The sequence below is a fragment of the Cryptomeria japonica genome, chromosome 10 (assembly GCF_030272615.1).
Source record: "Cryptomeria japonica chromosome 10, Sugi_1.0, whole genome shotgun sequence".
Lineage (NCBI taxonomy): Eukaryota > Viridiplantae > Streptophyta > Pinopsida > Cupressales > Cupressaceae > Cryptomeria > Cryptomeria japonica.
Genome location: NC_081414.1, coordinates 339960948 through 339987012, shown reverse-complemented (window position 1 = coordinate 339987012; position 26065 = coordinate 339960948). Strand labels below are relative to the sequence as shown.

The 26065-nt window shown below is 35.6% G+C and overlaps 1 protein-coding gene across 1 annotated transcript; it reads right to left on the bottom strand.

Moving 5' to 3' along the window:
* Positions 1-24039: 24039 nt before the first annotated feature.
* Positions 24040-25408, bottom strand: LOC131071496 (small heat shock protein, chloroplastic). Its single transcript, XM_058007380.2, has 3 exons — positions 25251-25408; positions 24799-25041; positions 24040-24617 (listed from the first exon to the last, which is right to left on the bottom strand). Exons 2-3 carry the CDS (start codon positions 25022-25024, stop codon positions 24220-24222), a joined length of 624 nt encoding a protein of 207 aa, XP_057863363.2. The 5' UTR covers positions 25025-25041; positions 25251-25408; the 3' UTR covers positions 24040-24219.
* Positions 25409-26065: the final 657 nt, after the last annotated feature.

Here is a 26065-nt window from a genome sequence, read left to right as displayed (position 1 = left end):
TAGACAATGTCAAGACTCCCTAACAACAACTTAGGGTATCATCCAAAGTTTTGATTTTTCAAGTTTGACAAAATAAATTTTTTAGACTAAATGCAAGAAGGCAATGATTATGACAATGACTTGGGATATGACATGAAAATGATCTAAGGATATGATATGACAAGATGAAGCTAGGACAAGATGACAATACAATGATAAGGATATGCGAAGACCAATGACTTGGAATATGCGAAATGCAACCTAGGCAAGACCTAATTTTAGCATGACAAGGATAATGCACGAATGTCACCTAAATGGAAATCTAGCTTAGATATGACAATGAAACGCAATCTTAGGGAAATGATTTTGAACCTAAGTACAAAATGAGGACGCTTGCAATGAAAAGGACTAAAATGAAGGGAGATGACAATATGTCCTAGGACCTAAGTTGGACTATGCGAAACCTAGCCTAAAGTGACATGAATTTTGAAACAAAGATATTCAATGTTTTGACAAGCCATGTTCAAATGTTGGATGAATACTTGGACAAATTTGGACTTTTGTTTGAATTTTGTTTTGAATTGAAGGTTGTTGATTTTGAAAACCCAAGTTGATTATGAGCACTTTTGAAAGTTTGTTTTTGATTTAACCTTTGACAATCACAGAAGACAAAATGTTTGTTTGACTTTGACTCAAGACAATCAAGCACATTCACAAAAAATCCTATGGCGGGCAAGGGAAATATCTATTGAATCCTCTAACCATAAAATACAACACTCAGTCGGATAGCTAGACGCTTGGTAGCACTGGCTCCCCCTTATAGTGCACTCACTTCTTGGGCATACCAAGCTTCGAGTTCAAGGGGCATCACTTCCCAAGAACTTGCTATCTCTAACTGAGGAGTACATGAGAGGTGTCTTCGGCATGCACGTATCACATTGCCCGAGCCAACAGATAGAAGGATTTTGGCATCTAAAAACAAGAGATTCTAGTAAGGGCATCTGTTTGGGTGGGTATTGATCCGATGAATAAATCGTCGCAATACCATTCCAGCACCCATTGTCTACAACTTTCATTGCATCCACAGTTATTTAGAGTGGTTCAAAAGAGCTTGGCTTTAGCCCATCACCACTTTGGGTCGTTCCCTCTCACCAATGCCTGTGCGAAGTGTCAGGCAAATCAAGAGGCAGGCCCAGTATTTAAAGGCTAAAAACACACAAACAAAATAAAATAAAAAAGACATGATAAGCATTGATTTTTTTGACCTTTAGAAAATCAAATGAATTTATTGATTCATTTGCAACCTAATTAAGACTAGATGAGATTAATTCCACATTAATTTGAAATAGATTCAATCAAATTAAGCCATGATTAAATGCAATTTGTTGTTTATTTTAAACCCTTTGCATGCATGAAATATGGAATTTGTTGTTGTTCTTTGATCCAAATCTTAATTAAAACTATGTGAGAATTGTAGGATTCATTCAAACCTCCTAATTAGGCTATGTGAAGATTTGTTGTTCATTAAATTCCTCTAATTAAACTATGTGAAGATTTGTTGTTCATTGCATGTTAAGAAATCCTGCATAAATCATTGTTTAGACTTCATAAAACCCACATGCAATAATAGATCCTATCATAAAACCTGCATGCAACAGTGGATTAGTCGAAAAAAAAACACATGCAACAACAAATGCTCACATAAAACCTGCATGCAACAATGTATTAGGACAAAAAACCTACATGCAACAATGGATTAGTCCAAAAAGCCTGCATGCAACAATGGATTAACACCAAAAACTTGCATGCAAAAACAAATCCACACATAAAACTTGCATGCAAATATCAGACTCACAAAATTGTCAGATTTACGTGACAAATTGCAATGAAAACATCAAAGCAATATCAATTAGCTAACCACAAAGCTAAATTGCAATGAAAAGAAATCCTAATACATTCAATAAAGGCATGAAGATGAAATACTAAAATAAAATGCAAACCAAACATGTATCTCCTTCATTGTTCCTCCATTGTTCTTCTTTCACCTTCAAATTTGATGTTGATCTCACCTACAAGTGCAAAATTGCAAGTGGAAAGCAAGTTGTTGATGAAATTCGTAGCATAAGGTTACTCGAAAATGTGATTGATTCTGAAAATGTGATTGACTCTGAAAATGTGATTCATTCTGAAAATCATCCAATTTATAGACAAACTGGAGAGAGGACAAGATTAGCATGAAGAGATTTGAAAGAAAATTCAAATAAAAAATGGCAAAATTATGACAAATGACAATTTGCTATGCAAAGAGTATGACAAATTATGACAAGTTGCTATGCAAAATGCATGACAAATTATGGCAAATTATGGCAAGTGGAAGCATAAACATAGGAGAAAATGAGGGAATGAAATTAGGAGAAATATTAGAAAAATTAAAGAAAATAGGAGAAATAGAAATTAGGAATTAGGAGAAATTAGCAAATTAGAAAACTGAGGAAAAAGATGAAATAGAAATTAGGTGAATTAATTAATAGGTTTTCATCCATTAATTAATTCATGAAAGAGACCTAGGACTAAATAAATAGATTTATTTAACCCACAAAGAAGAAGAAAAGGATTAAATGAACAAATCATAAAACCCTAGAAATAAGAGGACAAGGAATTAGGTCAAGACAACAAGAAATTAATGTAGGTTCGATCATGATTCTGATTGACAAAGGACCAATGTTGATAAATGATTGAGATTGATTCACAAAAATCAATGACAAATTGACCAAGATTGACAAGGAGATCAAATTGATAGGCGCCAATTGACGAGGAACAATGACTAATCGATCCAAATTGACATGATTGAAAAGGAAAAGGATCGATGACGAATCGATCGCAAAATGACAAGATTGACAAGTTGATAAGAGATTGACAAGATCGACCAAAATCATGACTGAAGATTGCTATCGACAAGACCTAATTTGAAAGAGAGAAAAATGAGGAATGCAGAAGAAGGACTCAATCCTCGCAAATGATAAAGACCAAGTGCGCAACATAGAAGAAATGTTAATGCAATGCAAAAACCCTAAAATAAGGCAATGCACAAATGTTAAAGTATGACTCCACAAGCGTTGACCATTTTTAGATGTCTAAAGTCTATGATTGGGGAAATGAAATTTTTCTTAGGTTTCAAGATTACTCAAATTGATAAAGGTATTTTCATCTGTCAAACTAAGTATGCTAGAGAGATATTGAAGAAATTTGGTATGGAAAATTATAAACTGGTTGGTACTCAGATGGTTACAAGTGAGAAATTGACAAAGAAAGATGCATCTACACTGGTAAATCCTACAAGGTACAAGTCTATGATTGGAGGTTTGTTATATCTGACTCAGACTAGACTGGATATAATGAATGCAATTTGTATTGTATCAAGATATCAGAGTGATCCTAGAGAAAATCATGAGAGTGTGGTGAAAAGGATCTTCAAGTATTTGTAGGGAACAACTGAATATGGTTTGTGGTATCCTAAAAGTGACAACTTTACATTATGTGCATATACAAATGCAGATTGGGCTAGAGATGTTGATGACCGGAAGAGAACATATGGTGGAGCTTTCTTTCTTGGAAAGAAACTTGTTTCATGGATCAACAAAAATCAGATATGTACCTCTTTATCTACTATTGAAGCTAAGTATGTTGCCACTGCTACTAACTGTGCACAAGTTATATGGATGAAGCAAATGTTGAAGGATATAAAGGTGGATTGTAATGAACCGCTAATTATTCATTGTGATAACTCTATTGCTATTGATATATCAAAGAATCTGGTATTTCATTCTATGACAAAGCACATATCTATTAAGTATAACTTTTTGAAGGAGAAGGTGGAAGCAAATGAAGTTAGACTAGTTTATGTGAACACTAAAGAGAAGATTGCAGACATCTTCACTAAACCTTTTCCTAAAGAATCATTTGAGTACTCTTCAAAGATGAACTAGGGGTTTCTACCCCTCCGATAGAGACCTGAGTGATGCTAATTGGCATCAATCTGGTATGCATTATCAGAGCTATTACTCATTCTCGATTGATGTGGCGGTGCTACTACTCAGGGGGAGCAGTCAACTGTGTGAATCAGAGGATTTATGATTTTTCTTTGATGTTCATGTCATATTTCTAGCATTGATGTCAAAGGGGGAGAGATATATGTGAAAAACATAAGAGAGAGATATATTCATTAGGGGATTTTGGTTCAGAGCTTCATTGCTATATCATTTTGTGGGAGATTGTTGGTTGTCTTCCATAGGGGGAGACTTGTTTGGCATTTCTTGGCACTTGGATGTTTTTCACATCTAGTGATGCCATCAATGCCAAAGAGGGAGATTGTTGGCAATTTGGAGAAATTGATTATGTTTTGCATTGATGTTTTGTCATTGATGGCAACACTAGATATTTTGGTTGTTTAGCAGTTTCCGGTTGGTTCTGGTAGAGTGGTTGGATTATGATATTGATCTAGTATGTTCTGATATGATTTGGTTTGTGGAATTGGTTTGGATCTATCATTCATGCTATTCAGATGTGTATCATGATCAGTTGGTTCAGGATTTGATGACTCAGACGCTATCATTTGTTCTAGTTAGCCTTTTGGTCAATGGTAAGGGTTTTACCAGCAGAGCTTTGTTGAAGAACTTTTGATGCACATGATAAGTGGTGTTGGTGTGGCTTCTAGATGGTTCTAAGGATGTTGTTGGTTATCATGTTCATGTTCCTATTGATCGGTGGTGTTGGATTTGGTTAATGGCAACCTATTTTGGGTCCGATATTATCTAGGTTATGGATCGGTTTATGTAACGTGTTGGAGGATGTTCCTGATACGTTACCAGCAGGATTTAATTATTGGTTTACATTGTTTCTAGCCTAAGCTGACTTGGTTGATCATTGGATTGCAGGTTAATGTTATGAAATTATTGTATTATCTTTTAGGTGGTCGACCTAATTGTTTAGGTCCCGGGTTGGTATATATATGATGTAACATCTCTTTATAGATCATGTATGTATGGTATGGGATATATTATCTGTGCAAATAATCTTGTAATCATATGCAGAGGTTTTGTTCGATCATAGGTGATTGAATTGTGTTTGTGGAAGAGGCTTAAGGCCTCTAGTATCGAGCTTAACCAGAACTGTACTTAGGCATAGGAGGTGTTATCTTTGCAGTTCAATCTTCATTTAGGATTGTACTCTAGATTTATTTTGTATTCAATGAGGCTCCTTTTGTGATCAAAAGTGCGCTCTAGGCTATTGGCCTTCCTACATGTGCAAGCCCCTCATTATTTTAATCAAATACTTACTGCATAAGTATTATCTGACTGTGGGTAGGCTTCCCACCGTGGTTTTTCCCTTTACCAGGTTTTCCACATACAAATATTGGTGTCATGTGTTTTGGATGGATGGTAACTGTTATGTGATTTATGTTTATATTTAATTGCTATATTAGCTGTTCTGGTATTTGGTTTATGAATTCTGGTATTGAGTTTATATGTTCCTGATAGGGAGAATCTCATAAAAGAGTAGCAATTTGGTTTATAGGTTAGAAATAGGTCTCATTGTGGGCCTCATTTTTCCTATGCCCTTGTTTCCTTTTTTGAACCAATATCAACCTCCCAAACTCCTTTGGAGAACTATCTATCAGTGTATTTTCTCTAGTTACTCAATTAAGTTTAGGACTCGCAGGAGTAAGTCTAACAACCAACATGCCAAATTCTTTAACCTTCACTTGTAGGGGACTAGGAGGATCCTGAGATGGTTTAACAACTCCTACCATGTGGCTTTAAATTTTTTTTCCTTCATTTCCTTATCACTTTCATAAGTTCCTATTTTCAAGGCCTAGTAGCCCTATGAGCCCCTTTTAGCCATACCTTCACGGTTTTTGCTCATTTGCTCAAAAAACTTCCAAAAGACCCCCTAAAATTTTTTAGGATCTGAATACCCATTTGGACATTCTTTAAGATTCGGGAGGTTAGATGGTCTGATACATCTGTATAGGTACGACCCCCAAAAAATGACACTTTCCAAGGGTTTAAAGGTTTATATGCTTTCAACAATGGGTTTGATTGATCGTCACCCTCTCTCAAACCTCCATACTCACACTAAAGAATTTTCCAATATCCTAATACAATTCCAATCACTTGGAACTATTGGATTTGATCACCCCTGCAAGCAATAATGAAAATAGCAGTCATGTTCCCTAGTCGGACTATGGCAGAGCTCACCTAGGACATGATAGAAAATTGCTCCAATACAACTTCTAGGACACAACCATGAGTATTTACACTTTACATAGACTCCATTACTTTAATCCCAAAGGCCATTGAGAAACCACAATGGGAATTCAAGTTGGAGTCATCTTTAGGGTCTTAACCCCTTACATGGGCTGAGAGCAGTATAAACTAAAAAGAATTTCTTTACACCAACTAAACTTGGACAATGATTGAACACAAATACTTTCTAAGTACCAAAATATCACAAACTAAACATCCATGAAGGAATAGTATGGAAATCAATCCATCTGCCATGGACTGCAATAAATAAATTTGCAATTTTTGTGAAAACAAGAAAATACTTGAAGTTGCTTATTGAGGAATCTGATTATCTGGATCTTCCAACCCCCTTACAATGATTTTAAAGGCCTTATATAAGCCTAATCACTCACAACCAACCACCCATTGGACTCCTAACCACCGATTTGAGCATTTTTCAAAAAATTGCTCATATTGTTGCAAAATGTTGTCAAGCAAACATGACAACTTTTGCCCCACAATGCATTTTTTAAACTTGTGCATATCTACACACTCTAACCCCCTAGGATGGTTTCCTAACATAAAATAAACATTTCCAAAAACCTTATGAGTCCTTACAAGGAGTTTTACCCAATTTTAATAAATGATGCCATTTTAGGCTTACAAAGGCACATTGGCCAAAACTGAGAAAATAAGTTAACACTAGAAACAATCAAACTACAAATAACTTTAAAACAAACTTTTGGACCTCCCAATATTCCTTTATTCACTCCAAAATTTTGAAAATTCATCAAGAAATCTAGGTGCTCCTACACCAGTTCCGGTAATAAGGATTTAAATGCTTAAAATTTTGTAATCCGGTGACAACTGATTCACCCCTCGCCCCTCTCATTTCACCTCTAGTTATTTGAGTTGTCTAACATAATCACAGTAATACGGCTTGTCACAAGAAAAGGCGTTTGGAAGAGATGGTCCAACAGAAGGTAATTTCTCATACGGATGCCTTTGTGGTTCCCCCTTGTTCAAGAAAAGAATTCTAGGAGAGGACATTGGTATGATGATTAACCAGATAACTCTGCATCACTTCTTTAAACCTCCCTAATTGCTCTTAGCTAAGGTTGTTCTTTTGGTGTTTTTTAGTTAGATTTATTGTTTTTTGTTATATGTTGTTTTTTGGTTGTTGTATTTTTTGCTAATCTTTTTTTGTCATGTTGTGCTTAATTATTATCTTTATTAATGTAAAAGGTTATGGGCCCTTTCAAAACCCTTCTTATCTTAATAAAAAATATTTAAATGCATTTTGAGATGGAATAATGATGTAATTTGATTGCCTAGTTTTGATATGTTAAAATTGATGTTAAAATTAAATAATTATATATTTAAATTAGTTAAATAGAATAAGATGATGTTATGTGATGTTTAACCTCATTTCAAAAATCATGTTTGCTTTGACCACACACACACACACACACACACACACACACACACACACACACACACACATACATACATACATACATACATACATACATACATACATATATATATATATATATACATATAAGTATATATATATATATATATGTATATACATACATACATACATACATACATACATATATAGACATACATATGTGTCTATATATGTGTGTGTGTGTATGCATATATATTATATATATATATATGTGTGTGTGTGTATTTATATGCATATATATTATATATATAAATGTGTATTTATATGTGTGTGTGTATATATGTGTATACACACACACACACATATATATATGTATATATAGATATACATATATATGTATATCTATACATACATATATATATATGTATATATGTATATATGTATATGTACATATATATATGTATATGTACATATATAGATGTATATATACATATATACACACACATATATATACATATATAGATGTATAAATATATACATACATATATATGTACATATACATATATACATACATATACACACACACACACACATATATAGATGTATAAATACATACATACATACACACACACACACACACACACACACACACACACACACACACACACACACACACATATATATATGCTCTGATACTAATTGTTGAACACAAAGTACCATTGAGAGGGGGGTGAATCAGTGGTTCCTAAACTCTTTTTACTTTTAAGGCAACTTCAGAATACTGGTTGTTATCTTAAGCACTAAACAATCAAACCAGTAAAGAAAATGAGGAGACCAAAGAAGACAATCAAACAAATACACTCCACAACACCATATGTACGAGGAAAACCCAATATGGGAAAAAAATCTCGGTGACAAATGTCGCTGGAGACTACTACTCCAATCTAGTCTCACAAGTGAAACATTGAATTACAAAGTTTTAGGGCACCAACCCAAGGGGCACCAATCCCTACTTATTTAGGGCACCAACCCAAGGAGTACTAAACCCTGCACCAAGCTCCAACTTGGTGATGTATATTGAATACAATTTAGATGTGTAGTTATGGCTTTTTGTTGCAAATGAGTTCTGCAACTCTTGATCAAATATGTTACCGTCAGTTGATAGTCTTCTCTTCTTTATTGGATCTCACATTGTTAGTTATGAGATCAATTCTCTTTGATTCTCTCTCTCTCTCTCTCTCTCTCTCTCTCATAGTCTCACAACTCATTGTGTCACACTTGGATGTCGCCTTGCTCAACCACACCTCGCTAGTTTTCTCAGCAGTTGGATCTGCTACACTTATATTGGTACTCAATCACTATTGATTAAACTCTCTCACCAGTTTGCTTGTTGACTCACTTTGTAACTTTATTAGAATAGATTCTAAGGAAAATGATTCTTCTCTGCACTCAAGCTCTCAACACTCTTCTTCTTCTCCTCAAGCATCAATCATTTTTGTTTCGAGCTTATGTATTTATAATCATGGATTCCTGCCAAGAATGCATTCAAACACTATCATGTTAGGTTTTCCTTTTCCAGCTTAATCTGAATCCCCTTTGATTTGATCTTCTTTTCAGGGATATGATCTTTATGACAACGATCAATCACCAGTCAAAATTCATATTCCAATGTGCGTTTTCTAAATCTGGAGGTCTGCACCACGCCTTTCTACTTTTCTCTGTCACTCACCATTAAGGGTTTTGATGTTTCCTTCACCAACCAGGTACGAAGATCAAATCTTCTAGCAGGATTAGTGCAGTTGTATTTCCAGCTTGCCTTCCTCGAGCCACAATCTTCTGGCATCCTCCATGACTTGCAGGTTCTTCATAAAAGTCGACTTGCCTGCAGATTTGTTACATCGATGCACATTCCACTAACCTGTGCAATACTTCCACCTAACATCCAGTTGTCATGCTTGTTGACATCCACCTTTGCTTGGATTCCTATGTCGAGTTGGCATACTTCACAGACTAAGGTTGACTACCGGTTTAGTCTATCTTACCGATATGACCATCAAACATCCTTTTTGTTTTGTTCACCGGTTGTTGTGCCTTCATAACACATAAACAACCTTCTTCTTGGTTTATACCTTACAGGTTAGCCTTCTTTATGGTTGCTCACTCTCATGTGTATTTCCATCATACCGGTGACCTTGCCAAACCGGTTGACATCAATGATAACTTAATGTCAAATTTCCAACAATCTCCCCCTTTGGCATTGATGTCAACTTACCGCAAGACACTTCATACCGGTATATTTCTCCCCCTTTTACACAATGAGAAAGGGTATTGTACACTCCCACTTTGATCCATACCAACCTCCCCCTTTGACTGCTAGGAACTCCCCCTGAACCATACAAATCCTTCTTTTCTCCAATGCATAAGGCAGATGACACAACTCCCAACTTGTGTTGTAGGTATTCAAAGTTGCTTACTGGTAAGGATTTGGTGAAAATGTCTGCTACTTCTCCTTTGGTAGGAACATAGTCCATCTTTACTTCTTGTCCTTCAACCTTCTCTCTGAGAAAATGACACTTGATTGCTATATGCTTTGTCCTATAATACATCACCGGATTCTTTTCTATTTTGATTTCACTCGAATTATCACACCAGATGAGAATAGGATCAGTGATGTCCACCTATATGTCTTTGAGGATCTACTTCATCCAAAGTACCTAAGAACAACATGTAGCAACAAAAATGTATTCTGCTTTAGTGGTTGATAGAGATATTGAGTCCTTCTTCTTGCTATGCCATGAGACCAAACGGTCACCTAGGAAGAATGCACCACCACTTGTGGTCTTTCGGTCATCAATGCAACCTACCCAATCAGCATTAGTACATGCTTCCAAGATGAATTCTCCTTGTTTAGGGTACCACAATCCATAACTAAGTGTCTCTTGTAGGTACCTAAATATTCTGCTTAAAACATTCATATGTGACTGCTTAGGTGCAGCTTGGAATCTAGCCACCATGCATACTGCCTGTACTATATCCGGTCTAGAAGAGGTTAGATACAATAGATTGCCTATCATGGATCTATACAAAGTTTGATCCACCATCGGTGATTCATCATTCTTTCTTAATTTACTTCCGGACACCATGGGGGTACTTACCAATTTACAATCCTCCAGTTGAAATTTCTTTAACATTTCCTTTGCATACTTGATTTGTGAGATAAAGATTCCCTTATCTTGCTGGAATATTTGCAAACCAAGGAAGTATGTCAATTCTCCAAGCATTGACATCTCAAATTTTGACTGCATCTGATCAGCAAATTCTTTGCAAAGGGTGTCCTTATTGCCTCCAAAGATGATGTCATATACATACACAACCATAATGATCATGTGGTTTCCATTTTTCTTTATGTACAAATTGTTGTCAGCACTCCCCTTTTTGAATCCTTGTTCCTTCAAGTATTGATCTAATCTTGAATACCATGCTCTAGGAGCTTTCTTTAAACCATACAGGGCCTTCTTCAATCGACACACAAATGTTTCATCATCATTTAGCAAAAACCCTTCCGGTTGCTCCATGTACACTTCTTCCAAATTTCTATTTAGGAAGGCAAATTTTACATCTATTTGATATACTTTATAACCCTTGTAGGCAGAGAAGAGAGGATAGAAACATTCTATTTTTTTTTATCTATCTACCAGTGTAAATTTTTCTTTAGAGTCAATTCCCTCTACCTGAGAGTATCCTTTGCACACTAGTGTAGCTTTATGTCTAACAATTTTACCTTCTTCATTCATCTTATTATGGTAGACCCATTTAGTGCCAATGATGTTCTTATTTTCCTGTCTAGGGAATAATTCTCAGGTCTTGTTCTTCTCAATCTATTGCAGTTCTTCTTCCATGGCAGCTATCCATTCTTGTCTTTTGTTGGCCTCATTGAATGTTTTAGGTTCTACTTCAGTCATGAGGAAGATGTTGACTTGTTCATCATTCCGAGCAAGTCTTCTTCTAGTATGCACAACATCACTCTTATTTCCAGAATTTGCTCCTCTAGGTGATTCAACTACACATACCAATTGGGAGCCTTCTTGGATGCTTCTTCTGGTTCATTGTCTAACTGAGCTTCCTCACCTTCATCATCAGAATCATCATACCGGTTCACTTGTGGTTGACTTCCTTTGTGCATATCCTCATCAACTTTTACATGCACACTCTCACTGACTCTTCTTAGTCTTTTGTTGTATCATTTGTAGTCCTTTCTATTAGATGAGTAACCAAGGAAGCTTCCTTCATCACTTCTGGAGTCAAAACTGCCTAGACCATCCATATCTCTTTTGATAAAACACTTACTTCCAAATAATTTTAAGTATTTGACAGATGACTTTCGGTCATACCACAACTCATAAGGTGTCATTCTTTTGTTTATTCTTAATTGAACCTAGATCAAGGTATATGCAGCAGTATGAACAACTTCCTTCCAATATGTGTCTAGTAGAGTGGCCTCATTTAACATGGTTCTAGCCATCTCCTTAACTGTCATGTTCTTCCTTTCTACCATGCCATTTTTTGTGGTGTCCTAGGGGCTAAGTATTGCCTTCTAATTCCATGTTTATCACAATTATCTTCAAATTCATTTGATGTAAAATCTCCACCCTGGTCTGATCTTAGACATTTTAGCTTGCACCCACTTTCTTTCTCCACCATCTTCCTAAAGATCTTGAATCGGAAAAATACTTGTGACTTATCTTGTAGGAAGGTGACCCATGTCATTCTTGAGTAATTGTCAATAAAGAGCATAAAATATCTTTCACCTTCAAGAGCTCTTGTGCTAGTTGGACCACACAGATCTGTATGCACAATCTCAAGTGGTCTTGAGGTGTTGTGCTCTTTTGTCCTAAATCTCACCTTAGTTTGCTTTCCTTTCCCAAATTCATCACAAAATGTGCTTACTGGTTTGATGATGGGTGGAATATTCCTTACACACCCCTTTCTATTCACTACACGTAAGTTATCAAATTTTATGTGGCCTAATCTTCGATGCCACAACTAGCTTTCATCAACCTGTCCTATCATGCATTGGGACTCATAGTATTCTTTCCGATTATAAACATTACCATATGTTTTCTTTCCTTCTGCCACAACCTGACCAATACTGTCTTTCTTTGTCTGGCAACTGGTTGAGTCAAAGGTGAATTTATAACCTTTGTCACACATCTGACTCACACTCAGCAAATTGTGCTTTAAGGCTTCCACATAATATACATCATGTGCCTTCAACTTTCTATCATTACTTAGAGTACCTTTTCCCTTTATCTTGATGGATGAGTTGTCTATGAATCTTACTAAATCACCATTCCAGTCTTCAAGTTTGATGAATTTCTTTTTGTCACCAGTCATGTAGTTGGAACAACCACTATCTACAACCCATAGATTTTTCCTTTCATCATGTAAGGTAGTCTACACTATCAAACTTGATTTTGCATGTTCTTTTTCTTTCTCAACCCATACCGATTTGGTTTCCTTCTTCTTGTTAGCTGCTATTTTATGCTCAGGTTCAACTACCGGTTCTTGATCAGGATTTGTCTTCTTCTTCTTGATCTTCTTATTTTTCCACAACCTTGCTATGTGTCCAAACTCTTGACAGTTACAGCATTTCACATTTTCATTTAAAGATAAATCTTTAAAATTATTGTGGGGCACCAGTTTATTCTTCTTACATTCAAAACTCGTATGACCATATCCATTGCACTGATAACAGACAACATTCATATCCCAGAGTGCATTAAATTGATTTCTACTTTCATAATTCATTGAGGGCTTATTGGTTAATCTACAGTCATCTATTATATGCCCAAATTTGTTACATTGGTGACAGTAACCATGGAAGTTAGAAACATATCGGCTAGGTTGCCTTGGTCCTGCAAAGGACTGCCTCACTAGGGGTCTTCCCTCCATGTTGTTGACTCTGGTGAATCCTTCATAGTCAACTCTTGCATTTCTCCTTGGATCTGCATGTTGGTACAATTAGTGTGGTCTCTGGTTCATTGCTTGTGTATACCGGTTTGTGTGGTGATTTCCAACAGCATCTGCATATGTCTTTTTACCAGTATCCTTGCTTACAGTGAATATATTCTTCTCTTCACCTTCATTTGAAGAGGAGAATTGTATCTCTTTAACGAATGTGTCTTTGTTGTTTGAACTTTTACCTTCTTCAAAGCCTAAGCCACTGGTATCTTTGGATTGCTTCTATTTGCTCAACATCTTGTCTAAGGCTTCAGTGTTGCCTTTATATTTGCTTCTTACTTTTATTTCTTCCTTACTTTCTTCAAGCTCCTTTCTGAGCTTCACTATTTCTACTTCCAGATCTTGATGCTCCTTTTCCTTCTTCATTAGATCAGAGGATGTAACTTCACATATCCTCTTGGCTTCTTCTAACTGTAGTTTCAAGTCAAACATAACTTGATTGGAATCATCCAAGGATTGCTTCAAGAGACCTTGTTCATCTACTGCAACAAGATTGACCTTCTTGAGTTCTCTTCTTGTTTTACTCGGCTCCTCAAGAGCACTTATAAGCTCTCCTTCCAACTCTACTTCAACCTCAATATCCTCTTCTTCCTCATCTTCACCAACCAGTTCATCAAGTGCCATAAAGAGATTAACTTTTATGTTATTCTCATGGTAGTCATCTTCTGATGCACTTTCTTCATCTGTGGTATCATCCTCAATAGTATAGAGGTTGTTTTGCTTCTGGTAGCCTCTTCTTCCTTGATAGTAGACATTTCTTTCTTTATCTTTGCCAGGTGATCTACTAAACCCTCTTGACTCATCTCCACTGGTTTCATTATAAGGATATTTTGCAGCAAAATGTCCAACTTTACCACAGTTCAAACATTTGAGTGGTAGCTTTCATTTATACTTTTCGGATCCTCTTTTGAGCTTTCTGACAAATTTTTCTACCTCTGCATCAGAGTATTCATTGGATCCTTTATGAGCAACTACTTCTTTGTCCTTTGGGGTGGTGTTGAATTCTGCCTCTTTCCTTAAGGAAGTATCACTGGTTGTTCTCATCTCATAGGTTGTTAGTGAGCCAAATAGATCATCCATTGTAAAGATCTTCAGATCCTTGGCTTCTTCTATGGTAGACACCTTTGTATCATACTTAGGTGTAAGGGACCTAAGTACCTTCTTGACAAGGATCTCATTTGCAATTTCTTCCCCAAGTCATTTGATGGTATTCATAGTTTCATCAAATCTGTGAAGATAGTCTGCAATATTTTCATCATCCTTCATCTTGATGCCTTCAACTTGGCCCCTTAGTGCTTCTAGCTTAGCCTCTTTGACTTTTGCATCTCCTTCAAATAACCTCTATATTTTATCCCAAGTCTCCTTGGTAGATGCACAATGCATGACCTTGACAAACTCATTATCAGACAACCCGCTCAAAATAGCATGTTTGGCCTTGGCATTATTCTCATACTCCTTTTTGGCATCAGGATCATTGGGAGGAACACTAGGGATAGCATACCCATTCTTGATAGAAATCCACACATCAAAACCAAGGCAGGAAATATTGGTCTCCATTCTTCTGCTCCAAAAGGCATAGTTGGATCCATCAAACATGGGAGTTTTTGAGGAAGCAGACTCATTTCTTGCCATTTTGTTCTAAGTTAAGAATCTACCCAAGGTTTTTAAAGAACTAGGAACCTACGATCTGATACCAGTTGTTGAACACAGAGTGCCACTGAGAGGGGGGTGAATCAGTGGTTCCTATACTCTTTACTTTTAAGGAAACTTCAAAATATCGATTGTTATTTTAAGAATTAAACAATCAAACCAAAAAAGCAAATGAGGAGACCAAAGAAGACAATCACACAAATGCACTCCACAACACCAGATGTACGAGGAAAACCCAATATGGGAAAAAACCTCTGTGAGAAATGTTGTTGGAGACTACTACTCCAATCTAGCCTCACAAGTGAAACATTGAATTACAAAGTTGTAGGGCACCAACCCAAGAAGCACCAACCCAAGGAGCATGAGCCCCTGCACCAAGCTCCAACTTGGTGATGTATATTGAAATACAATTTAGATGCAGTTATGGCTTCTTGTTGCAAATGAGTTCTACAACTCTTGATCAAATATGTTACTGTCGGTTGACAATCTTCTCTTCTTTACTGGATCTCACACTGTTGGTTATGAGATCACTTCTCTCTAATTCTTGGCCTCTCTTCTCTCTCACACACAGTCTCACAACTCACTGTGTCACACTTGGATGTCGCCTTGCTCAACCACACCTCGCTGGTTTTCTCAGTAGTTGGACCTGCTACACTTATACCGATACTCAATCACTGCCAGTCAAACCCTCTCACCGGTTTTCTTGTTGACTCACTCTGCAAATTTCTTAGAATAAATTCTAAGGAAGATGATTCTTCTTTGATCTCAAGCTCTCTTCACTCTTCTTCTTCTCCTCAAGCATCAATCATTTTTGTTTCAAGCTTATGTATTTATAATCATGGATTCCCACCAAGAATGCATTCAAACATTGTCATGTTAGGTTTTCCTTTTCCAACTCAATCTGAATCCCCTTTGATTTGATCTACTTTTCAAGGATATGATATTTATGACAATGATCAATCACCAGCCAAACTTCGCATTCCAATGTGTGTTTTCTAAATCTAGAGGTTTGCACCATGCTTTTCTTCTTTTCTTTGTCACTCACCATTAATGGTTTTGTTGTTTCCTTCACCAACTAGGTACGAAGATCAAATATTCTTGCATGATCAGTGCAGTTGTATTTCTATCTTTCCTTCCTTGAGTTGCAATCTTTTGGCATCCTCTGTGACTTGTGGGTTCCTCATATAAGCCAACCTGCTTGCAGATTTGTTACATTGATGCACATTTCACTGACTTGTGTAATACCTCCACCTGGCATCCCATTGTCATGCTTGTTGACATCCACCTTTGCTTGGATTCCTATGTCGCTTTGACATACTTTGTCGACCAAGGTTGACTACCGATTTAGTCTATCTTATCGGTATGACCATCAAAAATCCTTTCTATTCTATTCACCGGTTGTTGTGTCTTCATAACACACAAACAACCTTCTTCCTGGTTTATGCCTTATCGGTTAGCCTTCTTTATGACTTTTCACTCTCATGTGTATTGACATCATACCAGTGACCTTTCCAAACCGGTTGACATCAATGACAACTTAATGCCAAATTGCCAACATATATGACATTCCCATGAGATTTGGATTGTGATGTTATATATTACCTTGTTATTGGATGTTGAGTGGTATCCTTATGCGATGCTTTATGTGTTGCTTAACTATACTGATGTTTATATTATTATCTTACTCATTGGGTTACAATTGAGATGTATGGTATTTCTCACAATTGGGATTTTTTCTCTTGCTCATATTGATGTGTACATTTATATGTGGTGTGTGTGAATCCTATATCCTTGTGCATGATTGCTTGAGTGTTTAGGTCATGTATCTATCTCCATGAGCCTACTAGGGTGGACCTTCAATTTCCACATGGTTCAATGGTATTGCTAACCACCATTAGGGACCTGAGAATCTTGGTTTTGTGGATTGCATCGATTTCATCCCTATCTCTTCCTTCTCATGATTTCATGTTCTTTCTCAATTCTTGTAAATGTACCAAATAAATTTTTGAATGATTTTGCATTATTGAGTTGTGATGGGATGTCGTATGGTATGGTTGAGCTAGTGGGTTCTTGCGAGTGTTGTTAATGTTTGGGTTTGGTTTATTCAACCTAATGTGTTATGGATTAGAAGTAGATAAATCCCTCATCCTAGTATTATTTGGTGAGAGGACATGATCATGGTATGTGTTGATTGCTGATGAAGAATCATTCTTCATCTCCCTCTATTATGTTGCTTACAGTGTGTGTGGTGGTTCCATTGCTTGTCTTCTTCTATCGTCACCTTGCTAGTGCAATAGTGTAGTCTTGAGTATATTTTCTTGTGTTAATTCTTTCTTGCAACACTTGTGTGCAAGTGCAACATGTCATGTTGTATCTTTGGTGTTGTAGTTGTTAAGTTTATCTAGAATGTTTCAAAAAAAATTATTGTAGGTTTTCGTGGCTTGTTTCTATTGACCATTTGTGTTTCAACCTTAGCCATGCAGATAATTGGTCTGAGATAACTTGCTGGCTAAAACCCTGCTACTTTGCCACAATGCCTAAAGCCCTAAATCCTTAAGGCTTCTTACCTTAGCCATTTTTTCAGCCTTTTCTTTTTCCTTGTTGACCAGTTGGTGCAGTTATTTCACTTAGCCCTATCAGTTGGAGTGTCACTTTTTCATCTTGGGAATAGCCCCTTTTTACCTGCTACTGACAAGCAAGAGGTGTTTTATTCATTTATCACTATATCGCTACAATCAAGGCTTTCCTTTGGGTCCCCCCTACGGTATTATGGTAATTGTTGATTGTTTACAGCTTTATTGCAATAGTTGATGCTAGTGGTGGGGTCCTCTTTGCAGGATGGCGATTGACTTGGCAGTGGTCGCTAATGCCTTATCACATTATCGTGACAGTCAGTAATGCAAGTCAAGTCCCCCTTGCCATGTTACAGTGACTGACAAGAGTATCAAGCAATTTTATCATGCTACTGCGGTAGCAGTCGGGTCCCCTTTGTAGTGTGGCAGTAGCCAGGTGGTGTGAAGAATAGTGATGTTATCGTGGGGTCACAGGGGTTATGGCTAACCATCGCTTGACCCTTGTGATATTGTGATAGTTGTTGGTGGTAAGGAAGGATGTTCCTATGCTACCATGGTAGTTTGTGGGTAGTGATTTCTTCCTCCTATGAGATGGCGATAGACTTAACGGTGGCTGAGTAATGGTTACCGCGATATTGCAACGACTAAAGAATATGTTCTATCCTTGGTTGTAGTACCACGATAAGGTTGTTTAGTTGATGGGGCTATTTTTTGTGGCACAATATCAGTCATCCATTTGTGCATGATGGAGGAGGATCGAATGGCTTAGATTTAAACCTAGGATGAGCGTTGAGTTTCAAACTAATGCCCAGGGGTGGTTACCAACTTAATGGGTTAGAAATTAATTTTTCATCCCATCAATGACCTAAATCTAATCCAATCTACTTCAACCACTTTCAGAGGCTAAGGGACAATTGTCATTACTTTACCATATATTTGTAGACATTTCTTTCAGTTGCCCGTGCCCATTTATTGCACACAAAGGACTATTGGGCCTGAAAAAGACATTATATGTCATTTAGATGCAAAGTTTTCCCCTGATTTCAAGGTTTGTTTCTCTTTCCCATTTTTGGGAGATATCTTCAAACATGCAACATCAGATCAATTGGTCTGATCATATTTCTCTTCCTTTGTATCCTAACCATAGTTGGTTATAGTTTCTGAACCTAGTGTTACATCTGAGTTATGCCTAATCTATAAAGGCATATTTGTAATATATTCTAAGGGTTCTTCTCTCTTTTCTCTTGCAGAGTTCTATGATCTATGCAACTATAATTGCCTTGCCTTTATGTTAACAAATTATCTGTTTTACCTCATTTTTGTTATCAAATACACTGTGTTATTCACCTCTTGTTTGGTAATCTTTCTTCTTTTGCCTCTAATTTTTGGTTTTGTGTTAAATATGCTTGTTGTGTTATTTGTGGATACTTTTTCTCAATCCCTCTCAACATAGGTTAAGTTCTAACCTTTTCTACTTTCTTTGGAGATGGTTGATAGATTGAGGTTTGTGTATGTTTTTGGGTGGTTTATTAGTGTCTTGTACATTCATAGGCGGGAAAAGAAACACATTTCAATCTAGTTGCATCACCTCTCATTTCCCTTTCAGCATTCCTTCTCCCTTTTCCCCTCTATATCATTAGATTAGGCTTTACAAGTGTTAGGTTGGTCCAACACTGCACCCTAATTGGAAAGGAAGTTGGCCTTCTCCGGAGATTCATCCTCACATGCACAAGGTCTCACACTTGGAGGTTGTTTCCATGTTTCACAAGGTTGTTGAGCATTAGTGTTCAATAAGGGTGCAAACTTTTGTGACAACAGTTTCCTTGAGGGTTCTTTGGTAGGGCATTACTTTATGTCTCATTAATTCAAAAACAAGCAACATATACTTTTGTTACCAAACGAATAAAAAGTTTAGTAAGACTTCTAAACTATAATTTACCTTGAAAATGAAGAGACTACCCCTTAATCAGTGTTAATGTTGAAATGGATACCTAGATGAAGATATACTAGCTACAAAATTGAAAGAAAATATTAAAAAATATATATATTAGATAAAGTAGCTTGGTGGGTCCTAATTTCTAGCTCATTAGACAAAAATCAAAGATTTAGTGCATTTTAAAAAACCCATAAAACCTATATAGAGTGATAAAGAGGTTAAGAAAAAGGCACCACCCATTCAAATAAATTGGGTTTTAAAAATGCTCTAAAGTCCTCAAATTATGTAAACAAATGCTAAAAAGAGACTAGATATTTTCCAAAGTCAACCATGCACATTCCACAAAAACACTCTTGAACAAGGAAAGCTCAATTCAATCTAAGCAATAAATACAAAGTGTTTCTGATATTTGTGGAGTCTTCGATACCATTGGAATTGTCAATGAAATTATATGCCCCTACACATTGAAACTTCTACAAGTTTGTTATGAATGCCATCATATCCTTTTCTATTTTTTTCCTTTAAAGAAGGTCTATGTACAGTTGCTTCTAAATTTACCTATAAGGTCTTGATTGACCTTCAAATGGAATTGCAGTTTTAATGAAAAATTTTGGTCAAAAATATCTGCTCAAATATCAAAATTGAGAGCCAATTCTATATTACAAATTGCATAAATGTATGATGGTCCAACCAATATATTTTCATTTTTGTCAAAGACGAGAAAATATAAAGCATATCTTTTGAGAATGTCATTTTATTACAAAGAAGTGGAATGTTATTTTTAATGAATTGCCAGTTATTTTTAACACAAATTAAATTGGAAAGAAGCTCTTCTTGGGGTTGGGGTTACTTGATAATATTATTGTTGATAGAATCAGACATGTTATTTTGTTTCATATATGGAGATACAACTATAACTTTATCTTTAATAACCTAAATGCTCACAAAGAAGCTACATCCTTGGGCTTTACTCTGACATTTTTTATTGTCTAACGTTACTTTTTTCTCAACTATAGGATGAGGTGAGAAAAATATTGATTTCCAAATTCAACAAATCAAATTTCAAGTTAAGCAATTGCTCAATAAAAGGAAGATTGTCATGGCATAGAGCCTAAGATATTTCTTTCGAGACTGATTGTTGCCCTCCCTAGTATTTCTTGTGTTATAATGTCAATTTTGTGCTTGTGTGATCTGTTTTGTTCAACTTACTCAAGCATGTTTCTTTTAAGATTGATCATTGCTCTTCCTCGTCTTTCTTCTACTATAATGTCAATTTTGTGGTTGTAATCATTGTTGATATGTTTTGGTTAGCTTACTCCTAGCTTACTCAAGCATCTTTCTTTCAAGATTGATCGTTTTGTTTAGCTTACTCTCAAAATTCTAAGAATTTACAAACTTCTACTACATTATGTAATTGTTTCTTTGCTACTATGTTATCTAGTTTCATAGTTGCTAGTTATTTTTTTGCAAATTTTACTACAAATACTTTGTAGTCAACATTAACTAAAAAAAAGGACACTCTTAAGAAATGGATAAAAACAAATGAATTAGAAGAATTAAAATGTCCCTTGCTTAAAAAATTTGCAACTTTTAAGCTTTCTCTAGTTCTTTGCTAGTTTGTTTGTTATCTAGTTTTATAATTACTTTTTTTTTTTTGCAATTTTTACACAAATACTGCATAATCAATATTAATTTAATAAAAAAGATACTAATAAAAAAATGAATTAGAAAAATTAAAATATTCCTTGCTCCCTCTACCTTATCTCCTATTATTCCATAACTTCTAAACATTCCTCATTAACCTCCCTAACAATCTTTAGCACTATCCTTGCTTCCTCAAACCATCTAGCCTTGGAATCATTCCATCCCCAACCTCTAAACACAAATTCCATTAAAATATAGATATTTTTGTTATACAAATGTTTCATCTATTTTAATTTATGTTCACTTCCATGTTATATATGACTTCTTATATTTTTAAGGATTGGGCTCCCATGTTGTATATTTCTCATATTTTAAAGAGTTCGGTATTTTTAGGATATTAAGAGTTGGGTTTTTCTAAGATATTACTTACCATATCTATAATTTTTAGGATATTGAGAGTTAGGTTTTTCTAATATATTACTTACCATATCTATAAATGGTTTGCCTCTTCCTTCATTGCTAGTCCCCTTCCCTTCACTTCTCATATTTTTAATTTTCATCACTCCCATGTTGTATATTACTTCTCATATTTTTAAGAGTTGGGTTTTCTAGGATATTACTTGCCATATCTATAAATGATTAACCTCTTCCTTCACTCCTATGGAACCTAATAGTCCTCTTCCCTTCACTCATCATATTTTTAATTCTCATCACTCCCATGTTGTGTAATACTTACCATTTCTCATATTTTTAATTCTCATCACTCCCATGTTGTATATTAATTCTCATATTTTTAATTCTCATCACTCCCATGTTGTATGTTACTTCTCATATTTTTAATTCTCATCACTCCCATGTTGTGTAATACTTACCATTTCTCATATTTTTAATTCTCATCACTCCCATGTTGTATATTACTTCTCATATTTTTAAGAGTTTTGGATTTTCTAGGATATTACTTGCCATATCTATATTTGGTTTGCCTTTTCCTTCCTCTTATGGAAACTAAGAGTCTTCACCCCTTTAATTCTCATCACTCTCATGTTGCATATTACTATTACTTCTCATATTTTTAAGAGTTGGGTTTTTTTTAAATTCTCATCTCTCATATTTTTTAACAGTTGAATTTCCTCTTCCCTTCGCTCTTTCACTCTTATGAAACCTAACATTTGTAACTATGCAAATGTCATTACTTTCAACTTACTCAAGCAAGTTTCTTTTCACTCTTATGAAACCTAACAATTGTAACTATGCAAATGTCATTACTTTCAACTTACTCAAGCAAGTTTCTTTCAATGTGGTTGTGATTACTCAAACATCAAACATCTTTCTTTCAAGATTGATTGTTGCTCTTTCTGATCTTTTCTTATGCTATTGCTCTTTCTGATCTTTCTTATGCTATTGTTCTTTATGTTATTTTCTTATGCTGATCCTTTTTATTTTCTTATGCTGATCCTTTTTATTTAGGTTTCTTTTCACTCTTATGAAACCTAACATTTGTAACTATGCAAATGTCATTACTTTCAACTTACTCAAGCAAGTTTCTTTCAATGTGGTTGTAATTACTCAAACATCAAACATCTTTCTTTCAAGATTGATTGTTGCTCTTTCTGATCTTTTCTTATGCTATTGCTCTTTCTGATCTTTCTTATGCTATTGTTCTTTATGTTATTTTCTTATGCTGATCCTTTTTATTTAGCTCACCCTCTAAATTTTGAGAATTTGCAAACTTTAACTACATTATGTAATTTTTTCTTTGCTAGTTGGTTATATTTATTGGGTTCATATATATTCATAACTTATTTTTTATTTTATTTTATTTTTAATTACTTTAAAATTAAATTATTTTGAAATTGATTAAATTAGTCACATCCCACTAAGCGATAAAACCTACATCAAACCTAGTTTAAAAATTTTAATCAATCAGATTAATTAACATTTAAATAAAATAAAAAAACATTTATCTCCCACATTGAAATCCCAAAAACCCATATCAAAATTTTTAAAGTCAAAAGCCTGTATAAATAGACTTTGAGGTCCAATTACCAATTTCCATTTCTCTCCTATCACAAAACTCTAAAGCTGCTCAATTAAATCTTAGCCCTCTTCTTAAAAAAGATCTGTCTCAACCCTTCATTTCCTTCAACCGCACTTCTTATTTATTTCCGCACCATGTTACATACGCTTTTTCTTTGTTCCTTATTAAATTTTAAATGGCTTATTTCATAAAATACTACACTAGGGATCTCAATATGTAACTACTTTTCTTTGGATCGTAAATACGTAATCAAAGCAAAAATCATAGTTTGGAAAAGCAAAAACCAAAACATACACTCCCTTCTCATTCTCCACGCAAATATTTTAAGAGGATTATAAAATAGGAGTCCGTAATATAATCATAGAATGTCGAACCACCAATGTTAGAGCTCCATCGAGAATTTTTATAATTAAAAAAATATCCTACTTAGATTATCATGGTACAAATTGAAAGTTTAAAAATTCAGAAGGCTATTTAAGCTTTTCATTAAGAAACGAAAGTCGATAAAAATAACGAGAGCTTTTATTGGAAATTTTTCCAGATCAGTGTTCCCATCTATTTATAGTGATATTCCAAAACGCCCCAACAACTTCCATTACATTCTCAACTTGCACATTATTATGTTCTCAAAACAACTCAAAATCATCTTGCCGATTTCAGCTATAAAATAACACAGATCTCTAACTAATATTTACATTGATAACGTTCTTGATCTCCTCTTCCTTGAACTTTGGAACGGTAACTTTGAGCACACCATTTTTCATCTGGGCTTTAATCTGATCAAGTTTATACACTTTAGGAGGGAGGTCAATGCGGCTGCTGTATTTCCTACCACTGCCGTCCAACTCTCCATCAGATTGTGCTTCCCCTTTAATCACCAGCGAATTCTCTTCCGCATAAACCCTAACGTCATCTTTGCCAAGTCCGGGCATGTCCACCCGCAGATGCAGAGCATCTTTGTCTTCCACAGCGTCCCACGGCTTTCTTACATCCACGTTTCCGCGAGACGCCACTGTAAAAGGGTTATTGAAGAGCTCATCCACTCCCAAACCCAAGCCCCTCAGCGGATAAAAGGGAACTGTCAATTCACAATTAGGGTTTTAGACTTAAATTCATTTAGTGTCAATTCTCAATTTAGGGATTTCGACTTCATTAATTTACTTTCAGCTACAGGGTTTCACACTTCATTAATTGACTGTTTGCAGTTTCATTTTCATATAGAAAGGGAAAGAACAAAATGAGGGTTTCTCGAAGCATACTGTTAAAGAGTTCAGAAAAATCCCTTCGGCGAACATCCACACCCTGGCGTTCCTGGCCCTCATATTGCAGTGAGGAATCATCCTCTGGCCTGTAACCTTTCATTGAGGCCGTAGATAAGCAGCGGGGTACTTGAACTTCTCCTGCACGAGCGTAACCTGCAAGATGTTTCTTCACGGCCGGAATGATTGACCTTCGAGCGCCCCTTGCAGCTGCCATGGCGGCCATTCCTCTTGCTAATAAACCTACATCAGCAAACAGAAAAACCCTACTAAAACCACGCTTCACGCGCCTCAAAATCCTAGTTAAGACCCCCTAAAAAACATGTTGCTAGATCAATAAAACTTGGAAACACAAACTAATGAACATCTTGAACATTTATACTATTGCGTCCTCAAATTTATTGCATTCAACTTCTTGCTGTAACATAACATAAAGATCTCAGAAAACACACCTTGCGCCTGAATAAACAAATTGATCCTGACAACTGAATAGAACACAGACCCCAGAAACCCAAAACGCTATTATTTTCACCAATGAAAATCTGTCACACTTTTGATCGTCTGAGATAGATATTTAAACAAGGAGACGAAGAGTCTAGAAGGAAGTCTGTTCTGTCGCCATGGAAGGATCGAGAACATTCGGGCAAAAAGGATCGAGAATGTTCTGGAAATGTGGAGGTTAGTTACCGGTAACGGAAAATATATGGATAATTTGACGGGTACTTAAAAAAAAGACAATAGATGTTCCTCGACTGCCATCACAAGTGGAAATGTCTACTACATGCGGTTGTATATTAAAAAAGAAAAAAGAAAAATTTAAGGATTTTATATTATTTAGAAGATGATAAAATTGAAATCTTTTTGGCTGTGATATATATTTATCAAAATTGTTGGGAAACGATGTGAAACACATCTCTTATGGTATGATGGTTTTGCATTCACCAAGATTTGATTCTTAGTGGGTTTGTTAAGAATCATTCAACTTCATGAAGAGATCAAAAATTCATATTTTTATATTTTAAAATTGAAAGATATTGTTTTTTTATTATTTTATTTTAAATGAATAACAAATAACGTATATTTTATTTTAAAGATTGAGGGCGAGGACATGGCAATTGGGGATGTTGGGGTTGGAGATGACACATGGATTTTGGTTGGCACTGGTCCTCCCTTGGATTCTTAGGAAACAAAGGTGAAGAAGGTGGACACTCGAGAACAACTAGAGAAGGTGGACCTTGTAGAAGAGTTGGGATTGAACATTGTGGAT

What these genes read in the sequence shown, in the direction of transcription:
- LOC131071496 (XM_058007380.2), bottom strand. Translation starts at nt 25,024, where the DNA reads ATGGCCGCCATGGCAGCTGCAAGGGGCGCTCGAAGGTCAATCATTCCG. An exon ending in TTTTTCTGAACTCTTTAACA is followed by an intron (nt 24,618 to 24,798) that starts GTATGCTTCGAG and finishes GTGAATTGACAG; the next exon opens with TTCCCTTTTATCCGCTGAGG.